The 12,024-nt window shown below is 27.9% G+C and overlaps 1 protein-coding gene across 1 annotated transcript in view; it reads left to right on the forward strand.

Annotated features, from left to right (window-relative positions):
- Window positions 1-11,509, forward strand: part of LOC112596417 (protein MCM10 homolog) — a 33,241-nt gene extending 21,732 nt beyond the window's left edge. Inside the window, exons 3-7 of the mRNA XM_025342082.1 lie at window positions 7,222-7,728; window positions 7,844-8,221; window positions 8,280-8,417; window positions 10,074-10,333; window positions 10,422-11,509. Coding sequence (XP_025197867.1) covers window positions 7,626-7,728; window positions 7,844-8,221; window positions 8,280-8,417; window positions 10,074-10,333; window positions 10,422-11,408 — 1,866 coding nt within the window. The 5' untranslated portion in view covers window positions 7,222-7,625 and the 3' untranslated portion in view covers window positions 11,409-11,509. The remainder of the gene's footprint in view (window positions 1-7,221; window positions 7,729-7,843; window positions 8,222-8,279; window positions 8,418-10,073; window positions 10,334-10,421) is intronic.
- The last annotated feature ends 515 nt before the right edge of the window (window positions 11,510-12,024 follow it).

The following is a 12,024-nucleotide window of genomic DNA, read 5'->3' on the forward strand; positions in this document are numbered from 1 at the left end:
AATGCTTATCATTAAAAACATAGTATAGCTGGATGGTTATTAACAATATTTTACGATATAAGACTTTTCGATCATATTTATCAGTAAGTATTGTATGGACTACAAGCATTGACCATAATATTTTCAAGATTGCTTAGATATTTAATAAATATTATTTATATTATAATAAAATATAATATTATTTTTATTAATTGTATTCTGTTATTTCTGTAAAATTATCTGATATTACTACAAATTTATAAAACAATATTACTCCTAAAACACTAAAAAAAAAAATCAAGGAAAGATTTATCAGTTATCACCCACAAATCCCTTTTCCCCGTAAATACACTACTGCTTTATAGTGAATTAAATTTATCAGAAGCCATATGCCTATTAGCGGATCTAGGATTTTTTTCTAGAGGGGCTCAAAATTTATTATATTATACATCGTATCACGAAATTTGTAAGTACTTAAATATTTATTTTAACTCTAAATTTAAGAATTTTATGCTAGGCCTTAGAAATATAATATAACTGTCAATGGGGGGAGACGGGCACTTTTGAATCCACCACTATAAGCGCCCATGTAGATTTGTTTTTTTTTATTAATTTACCTATATATTAAGTTATAAAAAGAAAGCTAAGAGTTTTTTAAATATGTAATCTATTTATCTCTTATGTTATAACAAAGTTATGACATTTTTATAATAAATATTATATATTCATACTTATAATAAGACGTCATCTACATTATCTAATTATTATAATACATAAAAATTATAAAAATATAATATCTATTATGTATATTTTATACTTATGCCTAGTCTCATGTATATACTATAGATCAGGGAGTCACCAATTTATATTTTTGAAGGGCCACATTAGGAATTTGTAAATTTTTTGTAGACCATTAAAACTCTAATCACATATTTTTAACATATAATACATCGATAGGTATTATTTTAAAATTGGATATAATGAGAACACTATAATTTTTATTTATTGTTTGCTATTGTTTACAAACAATAAGATCATAATTAATATTACAAATATTTGAAAAAAATTTAAATAAAAATTAATTATATATAAAATAAAAATAGAAAATTGTTTAATGATATTACAAATATTAAAAAAAATTATTCTTTGTCTTCGGGCCGGATACAATTTATTCGGTGGTCGTATGCGGCTCGCGGGCCGCTATTTAGTAACCCCTACTATAGATCTTATGTTCACTTCTATATGTAGATGTCTAACCTAACCTAACCATTTCATAGGAGCAAATAAACCAATTTATTTTTTATAGAATATTATATATTTGGATTATATTATTTTCTTACATCGTTTTTTTTACATTAGTTTTTGTATTACATATCAGAAACACCACGAAAATAAAATATTGAATAATTATACATATTTACCTACTATTAAAACTTACAATAGATGACTTTATTTTGAGAGATTTAGTATAGTTTTGAGATATCTAAATGGAAAAATTATGTTTACTATAAATCATACTATTATACGTACGTATTCTAATATAGGTTAGGTTAGGTCCTATACAAAATATTATTACCTAATTATTTAATCAGTAAATCAAGTATCATTAAATATTATTACGGTATAACAGATAAATATGATAAATATAATATATAATAAATACTATTTGGGTGTTAAAATAGTATGTTTTTCTGCTGGACGATAGGAGCGCAGTAACCAGCGTTTATCAATACAGAAAAACCCATCGGTGGTGATAGTTATCAGTGCGGGGCATGTAAAGTGTAAACCATTTTCGTCAATAAAAAAACTCCCGGTCGGCGCCGCGTGGTTTATATATAAAACACATATATTATAATATACATCCAACGGCGTGGTTTGCCATTGTTTGGGGGGGAAAAGGCGGACCACGCGTGTGGGGTTCTCGGCGGTGGTGGCAACGACGGAGAAGGTTTGATCGATAACACGAACACACGAGGGGAAAAAAGCTCGTGCGGGTGCGTGTGCGTATTATAAATACATATATATATACATATTCAAAATATACGATATACCTATGCATATATACTGTGTATATTATATACATTATACGAGCTTACATGACAAACGATGGGCGTGGGAGGGAAAAAGAAAAAAAAGAAAAGAGAAGGAGAAAAGAAGATAAAAAAGTAAGAGAGGGAGAAAGTAAGGAAGGATAGAGAGAGAGAAAACTGCAAAATATGGCTGGCTCGGCGAGACCACAAGGGTTGTGCGGGGTGGATGTTGATGGTGGCGGCAGTAAAGTCGCTGTCATCATCGGGATCGTGTGTGTGTACACATTTATGTTTATAATACATTTACGATTGTGTATGTGTCTGAACTCGAGGGTGGAAATACACAGTATGTATATATAAAGGGTGTACGAGTACACGTGGTGTATGTGAAGGTGGAGACGACGGGGTGTCCCAGCAAGAATATCGAGAGTAGAAGTAAAAAAAAATATACGGCTGTTGGTTAATGCAAATGTGAAATTTTCCCGGTGTTTTCTTATCGCTATAAGTTGTTCTCCGTCTCCACTACTCCCACCTACACCACATATTTTGCTTTCTGTTCTGCTCACTATGTCTCTCTATCTCATCGTTCGTGAAACCTGCACGCTTGCGTAGTAGGATGTCATACAATACGTGTATAGTATATTATAATATTGTAGCAAGGCATTCAGACTATTTTTCTCTTTATTTACCCGCTCTCACTCTCAATCGACTGATTACTATAAAGGATCGACTATACATAGTCTAAGAGAGACGGTCGAGACATAGAATATATGTTATATTTATTTATTTAATTTGATTTCATATACATATGAATACTGAGACCCATTAAAAAAACTCGTATGGGACCTCAGGAATACATTGTACATACATGTATTACAAACATTATTATTTATTAACAGTATTTTTTCTATGTACGCTTTTTTTTCGTTTCTTAACATATATATAAAATATTTACTTTATTGATATGGTGCGTAAAATAAAATTATGTTTTTTCATCTTTAAACTATGTGCGTGCGTGCGCTTTCCGATGTATTCGATTGCATACCAAATAAATAAACATACATAGGAATGTTTAAATTGCATGCTATCTTACAAACCCCTATCTACCTGAATTTCACGACCTGTATAATTTTAATAAATAAAATAATTTAACTTATTTTTCCACTAAAGGAACGGGCTTTTGTTACATCACAATAAAATATAAAAATATTGGAGAAGGTGACACTTCGAATATTAAGTATAAAATAAAACAATTGTAGTTTACGGTAATCAAGTGAATATATTTTACATCTTTACATAGTATTTCAAATAAATAATAATATTATAAAATTTGATGGAGTTTTTCGATATTTTGAACATAGAATATCATAATTTCAATATAAATATATTATCTATAATAAAATATTGTCTATATTCTATAACTCAGCAGTTCCCAACCTGTGCACCACGGCTCATTCACGAATGAAAAAAATTGTTTATAATTTATAGTAGTTAAAAAAACAAAAATTGTACATGTACAGAATTACTTAGCAAACTCTGCATAATATCTAATAGTGATTCTAATCTGTGTTGATTAATAGACAAATAATACACGCCGCACAAATTTAGATAACATTATATACGCGTGACTTCCTCGGATATTAAAACCGTCATGTAAAACCTGACCTCCGTATCTATTTATCAAAAATTGAACCAGACATTACTAAACTTTTCAAAAATATGCAGTCACAAAAATCTCATTAGTTTTTCACATTCATTTTTAACTTTTATACCAGTTTTTCTGTTTTTTAATATTTGTTCTCTATATTTTCAACTATAATTTTGCAATTAATTTACAATATGTTCAATAAAATTATTTAAATTGGTTATTAATGAGTACTATAGTGTTAATTTGTATCATGTTCTTTGTAGTATTCACGAAAAGGTGACATCGATAAATTTGGACCAACAAAAGGGCACCGTCAGCTAAAAATATTAGGAATCGTTGCTTTATACTCGTATTATTATATTCAACGACATAAATTAGAAATTTGAAAAATTATTATTTTATTTATTTTGTTGTCAGCAACGCTATACGTCCAACTTTTTTGCATATGTAATTCTATTAATTACATTACTAAGTTGTCCATATACTTGCATGATAAATAAACTTATGGGTATATACAGCATGCAATCAGACAAACCCATCAAAGAGGTGACATGAAATTCAAAAACAGCCACACTTTCATATAACCACCCGATGATGTGAATAATATTTCGCTTATATTATTAGACTATGTCAATTAATTTTGCTTGCTTTATTGGTGCGTTTATCTATCGCCTCAACTGTAGTTTTTTGTTATAGTATTGTCATCGGAAAACCGGAAATCGTGGAAAGTCGAAGTAGTATTAGTTACGGTAAAACACGATTGAGCATAGAATATTTTATGCGATGTTGCCACATTTACGTTGCGAACATTTTGTAGTTTATTATTTTCACATATTATTACACCAATTATTAAGATATATCAGGTGCGAGTTGTGAGCCGGCCCAACTTTATCGACAATGTTATCGATTAATAAATTAATTTTAGAGCAAAAAAGTTCTACAGCGTTTTAAACATTTAGCATTGGGGAAAATATAAGATAATTAAGATACAATTCTAAAATTGTTATAGATTATAGAAATAATATCAGTGTTCGATCACCTATCGTCGTGTCACATAAAGTGCGTTTCTTATATAAATACGTATAGTTTCTATATTTTTTAATATGGGTTTAGAAAATATAACTATTATTTTGCCAGAAAGAGGCAAATAATTGGCCCTAGTTAATTTATACAAATATAAATTAATTGGAGAACGAAAAAAAGATAATATTTTAAGATGGAGGTGTACCAATAATAAATGTGTTTGAATAAATATTTTTGTATAATACACTTCAAATTTAAAAATGACAACGTTGCATAGTTTTTTATGCTCAATCGTGTAGGTTTTCTTTTGTATTTTAATTTTCTTTGATACGCCGACAATTTTGCTCAATCGTGTCACAAAAAAGGTGTTTTATGCTCAATCGTGTTACAGCCATTAGTTAGATTTTATAAAACTTCTAAAATGTATTATATTATTATACTTCGTGGCAGCATAAACTGTATCCTCCATATTAAATCGTTGAGAGCGTAATATTCAAGTATTCGAGTTATCGAATTGTAATTCTATTAATTACTAACCATACCGGCACGGCGTCGCCCGTGAAAATAATTGCTGATCAAATATCCTTTAAATTTTCCCTTGACAAAATATTCACTTTAATACAAGGTCGTCCAGTTGATATATTTAGTGGTACCTTAAATCGTGATCACACTGTATATGTATGTAGTACATTTAGATAAGAAGATTCGAGATATTGAAAACTTGTCTAATAAATTTTCGAATTAACAAAATTATTTAAACATTAAATGTTATTAATATTAGAAGGGAAATTTTATTTATTTAAGTTATCGATAATTTAGAATATTTTTACCAATAGTCGACTGTACCTATACATTTTACTATACGCAATGACCAGTGGCGTATACAAGGTGAAACTTCCCTTATCACAAAAATAAAATTTTTATTTAATAATGCTAGAAAAAGTTTAATGCTATACTGCTATTGAGGGCTACGAAACTTGATTATAATATGTTATGGTAAACACTGCAATAGTGCATTATGCGTGTCAATCATTAGGATGAAAGTGTAGCATTGAGATAACCCTATGCAACAAGAGATTACACTGGCACGTGTTGGCAATTATAAGTAAATTGCATCCTGAAGATTGTTCTTCACCAATAACAAGTAGCAAAACAACTCCAAAAATATCTACGAAATGCAAGGACGCGGGCTACAATAACAAGGAACTTATTTCATATATAAAGGAGCAGCAATATCATATGTACCATAGCCGTTAAGACCTAAGCACCTTTAGTCACTTAGCCACTATATTACAATACTACATGTATTTTAGTTATTTTAATATAAACATATTGATATCAATTTAAATTGTTATAATTATTCATCTCAAAACACCCTAAACTTGATTGCTGAAAGTGCGCACGCAACACTGCTATAGAACTTATCTCATAAATAAAAATTATAATAATGATTAAATTCATTTGATATACTTGTAAATTTATTTGAAACAATAACATTAAAAATGAACTTTTCGAACCTTTGATAATAAAAAATAATTTTTCAATATCATTTTAAAAGTACTGATCACATCTAGAGAACTTCGGTGCTAGCCGTGCTAGGATTTAAATACATATCTAGTTATACTATTTAAAAAATATGCAGTTAATTTTAAGTTGCTTATTACACATGTTGGCTATTTTAACCATAAATCTATTTACCTACACTGTTTTACGGCAAGATGATAATTTATAGATTCAAAAGTTGATAACAATAATATAATTAAAATTTAAATATAAATAAAATTATAACATACTATAAAAATAATTAAATATTAATAATATAATAAATGTAATGTTTTCAACAAAAAATAATCAACCCAATATAATATTTATCATAAAATAAATTACATTTATAACAATATTAAAAAACATATCTTGATAATTCTTGAAATTTAGACTTATCAGCCATACTTATCTGTTTCCAAATCGAAAACTTTTAGAATCGTTTTTCGTATACGTTGACGAATCATTGAATTCAAATTTGAATTCATCAATTACAGTGAGCCACTCCACGTTTGGCATGTCTACTGTACAGTGGAGCGATACTCACTAGTCCTGATTTTTTAAACTAAATCATTCTATTATTAATTACCTATGTAAATAATGTATAATAAATTATAATGTAAATTGTGAATACTTAATAGCTCTGTGTACTATTATTGGATTGAACTTGATTCGAACATAAAGTAAAAAATTAAAAAATGTGATTTGGTTGACAATGTAGTATTCAAGTAAGGTAACCAGTAAATACTTTCTAATCATTAGTAATTTATAAGCAACTTTATATCCGCTTTTAAATTAAATCGAGAAGTATGATATAATACTTTAATGGATATTGTGGTATTTTGTACAATACTAAGCTATGATTTTTTTCTTGAAATTATCTTGTATAATAAATAATATATTTTATTTGATATTTTTACTTATTTATATTGAGGTCGTACACTGCATAGGAGTATTTCTAATCGTAAGGAATGACATATTTTGTATTTCTTGTTTTAGCGGTTTTTTAATACTCTAAAGTTAACAATTGGTGGTGACGGCAACAAGCCATAGGCCAGACGCTAAACACAGTACTGTTTGAAGCGCCCTAACCTAACGCTCCACCATCATCTCTGAAATAGATGGCGTTACGGTCACTTTGTTATCATTATATCAATCGGTCTACCATTAATGACGTTTACCGCCAAAATTACACTAAGCAGATACAAGAATATGTACAACATACTATTATCTATCAATGTACAATCGAAAAACGATGGAAATATTATTATAAATTATAATAATTATAATAAAGTCAATAAGTTATACACGTTTTAATGCAATTTTTTACCAACATCGGACACAGCAGCTTACGTTGAACTTATATTTCTTCACCAAAAGTAATTAGTCTACCGTTGGATGTCATGAATTCCGACGATGAAGATCTTAAAGCTTTGGAGTTGTTCCTAGATGCCGAGATCGATAATAATCCCGTAACGACGCAAAAAATCATAAACCATAAAGAGGGTAAGTGTATTTCTCACCCATTGGTTTGTTTAAATACTTATGCACAACAGTGTACAAGAGTATACTATGTATATCGTTTGTGAATCTTGTATATCATTCTGTTTAATATCTTTAGATGTAATTAAAGACAAAGTTGAAAAAAGTAGTCAACTGCTAGAGAAATCTGGAAATGCAGCTGGAACATTTAGTGACTTTTTCAAATCAATGAAGTCGAAAATTGTAGATTTAGATGAAGTGTCAGTTACAAGTGATCCAAAGAAGAAATCCATGTCTAAAATACCAAAATTTGGTTTTGATCCCACCGCAGATCCTGTGTTTGGCTTATGTATGATCAATCCATTGTTATCATCTCAAACAATTCAAGATAGAATGATTGGAAAAATACCGGTACCTGTCAGCCAAGTGAAAAAACATCTGAAGTCTGCAAACAATTCTGATTGGGTTGTAGCTGGAGTTTTGGTAAACAAATCTCTTCCCAAGACCTCACAGAAAGGTACTCATTGCCTTTTTTAGTATAATTATTTTTTTCCTCAAATATATTTTTATTTTAGGTTCTACATTTAGTATATGGAAGATAAGTGACTTAAAAGCGGGTATGAGTACTGTTACAATATTTTTATTTGGCCGCTCACATGCTGACTTATGGAAAACAGACATAGGATTTGTTGTTGGAATACTGAATCCAAAAGGTGAGACTATATAAACTAATGACTATTTTAACCAATCAGGTAATCAAATAAAAATTTTAGTTTACTTTTTATAAACATTGATAAATCACATGACATTCAGTTATATTTTATTAGGTATATCATTTTTTTTTTTTTTTTTTTTGATAAAATAATTTATTCTTAGGTATATTTATTTATTTTATTTATTAATCAATTAACACCTACAAGGGATAAGGTACAGGATTTGACGTAATCCTTCAGTCAATACATTAAAAATAGGGTAGATAGTATATTTCTATATTTTACTTGTATTTGTATATTATATATTCTAATATAGCAGTTCCCAACATTTTTAGCCGACAGTGCCCTTTTGTTGGTCCAAATTTATCGATGATACTTTCCTGTGAATACTTCAAAGAACATGATATAAATTAACACTATAGTACTCATTAATAACCAATTTAAATAATTTTATTGAACATATTGTAAATTAATTGCAAAATTATAGTTGAAAATATAGAGAACAAATATTAAAAAACAGAAAAATTGGTATAAAAGTTAAAAATGAATGTGAAAAACTAATGAGATTTTTGTGACTGCATATTTTTAAAAATTTTAGTTATGTCTGGTTCAATTTTTGATAAATAGATATGGGGTCAGGTTCTACATGACGGTTTTAATATTCGAGGAAGTCACGCGTGTATAATGTTATCTAAATTTGTGCGGCGTGTATTATTTGTCTATTAATCGAAACAGATTAGAATCACTATTAGATATTATGCAGAGTTTGCTAAGTAATTCTGTACATGTATAATTTTTTTGTCTTTTTAACTATTATAAATTATAAACAATTTTTTCATTCGCTGATGAGCTGTAGTGCCCCTGAAATGAACTTGTAGTGTCCAAAGGACACTGCTGTTCTAATAGATAGTCAATGAACTAAATGCTATTTAATTAGATAATTCATAATGGGGAAGTAAAATATTACCAGTTAAGAATAATGTACTGTAATTTGCAAAAGTGGGTACTAATTGTATCTGTATATTATCTTAGAACCATGTTTATGAGTTTAATATTGTTCCATGTGCTTTGTGCTTTATAGTAAATAAATAGTATTTCAGTTCAGTATATAATTTAACAAATACTAAAAATAAGCATTTATTAATGCTATTTAAGTATCAATAATATTTTTTCAGTTCAATAATTAATATTACAATTAGTTTTCCACACATCACGTTTTTATTTATAATTTTTAATTTATTTAACTTGTTTATTGTAACTATTAACTTAATCTTTTCTGTTGGATATAGTTGACATTGTGCTTTTGAATTAAATGTACTTTAAAATGATGTCACTTTATGGTATAGTTTTTTTTATTTTTATGTCTATCCAAGAATTCTTATTATTTTAGTTTAGCCAAATATCTTTGTGACACTTTAAAAATATCACTATTAATTATTTTAAATTTAATACAGTAAATATGTTAATAAAAATTTTTCAATATTTTAATATACTAAAAAAACAATAATGTTAGTAAATAATAATTGTTAAATTCATAAAATATTTTTGGTATTTGTTCTTAGTTATATATTATATATTTTATCTATTTTAAGTTCTATAATTTTTTAGTTAAACTGATTAACTAAAAAAATAATAACATTTTATTTTCTTAATTAGAAATGGATGGTAAAGATAAGAAGGATGAAGTAGTATTATCCATAAATAGTGGTGACCAAGTGATGCTATGGGGCAGATCCAAAGATTATGGGACTTGTAAAGGAATTAAGAAAAATGGAGATAAGTGTGATATGTTTGTAAACATTAATAAGTGTGATGTTTGTACATTTCATGTAAAACGAGAATATATTAAGCATTGTAGTCAAAGAGCAAATATTGGAAATTCTAGACCAACAGCTGCCCACAGCTTACGAGATAAAGTTTGTAGTTTCACTTAATATTTAAACATTTATTAATTTTACTTATTATTTGTTATTATTAAGTATTATTTTTTATTTTTTTTTGTAGGTATTGGGCAAAAATGAAGTGTTTTATGGTGGTCAAAGTTTTGTGTCTACTAAATCCAATCATTCAAAATTGATGAAAGAAGACCAAGTTAAGCTTCAACGATTGAATCCGGCTAAAAAACCAGCATTAAGCCCAATTGAATCTCATACCATATCTCGTACAACTATTGCTAATCGTCGAACTACTGCTATTAAAGACTTTGTTAATGATATAAAAACCAATGAAATAAGTGGATCAGGAAAAAAGAACATTGAACATAAAGAAGCCCAAAAAATGTGTACATTCAAAGAAATATTAGGTAGCTCAGCAAATCTTAAAAACTTTGGATCTCTGCATCCAAAGTGTGCCAAAGTAAATGCATTGAAATGGATTAAATCACATGGACCAATCCAAAAAGAAAATCCCAATTTATTTGAAAAAAGTAAGAATGGTGGTAATAAAAGAAAATTGCCTGAAGATATTATTTTAGATATGGAACAAAAAAAAAAAGTTGCTATTGAAGAAAAAGTTTCACCAAGATTTTTAGAACTAATGAAAGCTACGTCTCAGAACCAAGACCTTATTGATACAGCTCAGCAAGAAGCTGAGGACAAATATTTTGATCAAATGGATAAAAAAGAAAAAATGGAATATAAAATGATGAACACATATAAGGTGCCATGCAAAGCTGTACGTTGTCTAGTATGCAAATATACTTGGTTTTCAGCATCTGAATGGTGTAAAAATGAAAAACATATGTTGCGTGTACTTGACGCTACTAAAAGGTTTTTCAAATGTAATGACTGCAATTCAAGAATTGCTTGTTTGACAATGTTCCCTTTGATTTCGTGTAAAAATTGTAATGGTTCCAAATGGGAACGAGCTCCAATGATGGGTCATAAAAAAGTTGATGAAATCCATTTAAGTATTCGTGGAGACGAACAAACATTCTTGAGCTCTATGCAACCTAAACTCAGTATAGGCTTAATGGTGGCAGAAGAAGATTGATTGACAGTAAAATTAGTTTATTATTCCTTATATTGCTTAATTGAAAAGTTAATTTGTGGTTTTGAGTAAAAAGTATTTAAAATAACTATTATAGATTATATTCTCTAATATACTTATTTAATTTTGTTCTTTTATGGAATTTATTTGTAATTGAATTAATTAATAATATTTTTTTACTAGAAGTAAAACATTACAAAAACTGTTATGAATGTATAAAAATTATTTCTTTATTCAAGTACTGAAAAGGCATATTATAGGTAATATTGTTTTTACCTTTGGAAATTTAAATGCCTGTTCTACGTTTAATGCATTTCCAATATTAATCTCATTTTCAATAAGATTAATGAATCATTATAGCATTAATTTCTTATCTTTATACATGCATTTAAGAGTACTTGAGTATGTGATACTCAAATTATTATATTATTACGATTATTATTATGCAATACACATAAAACTATAGTTTATTAATATGTGAAATTATAAGTTATCTGGTTTATTATATGCTATTTTGTGTGTACTATAAAATAATAAATTAATTCTTATGAATTTATGATCATTGATAAAATTAAATAACACATATTTTAAGATGGTTTTTTTTCTAAAAAGTAAAATA

The sequence above is a fragment of the Melanaphis sacchari genome, unplaced genomic scaffold (assembly GCF_002803265.2).
Source record: "Melanaphis sacchari strain LSU unplaced genomic scaffold, SCAv2.0 Contig31_pilon_pilon, whole genome shotgun sequence".
Classification (NCBI taxonomy): domain Eukaryota; kingdom Metazoa; phylum Arthropoda; class Insecta; order Hemiptera; family Aphididae; genus Melanaphis; species Melanaphis sacchari.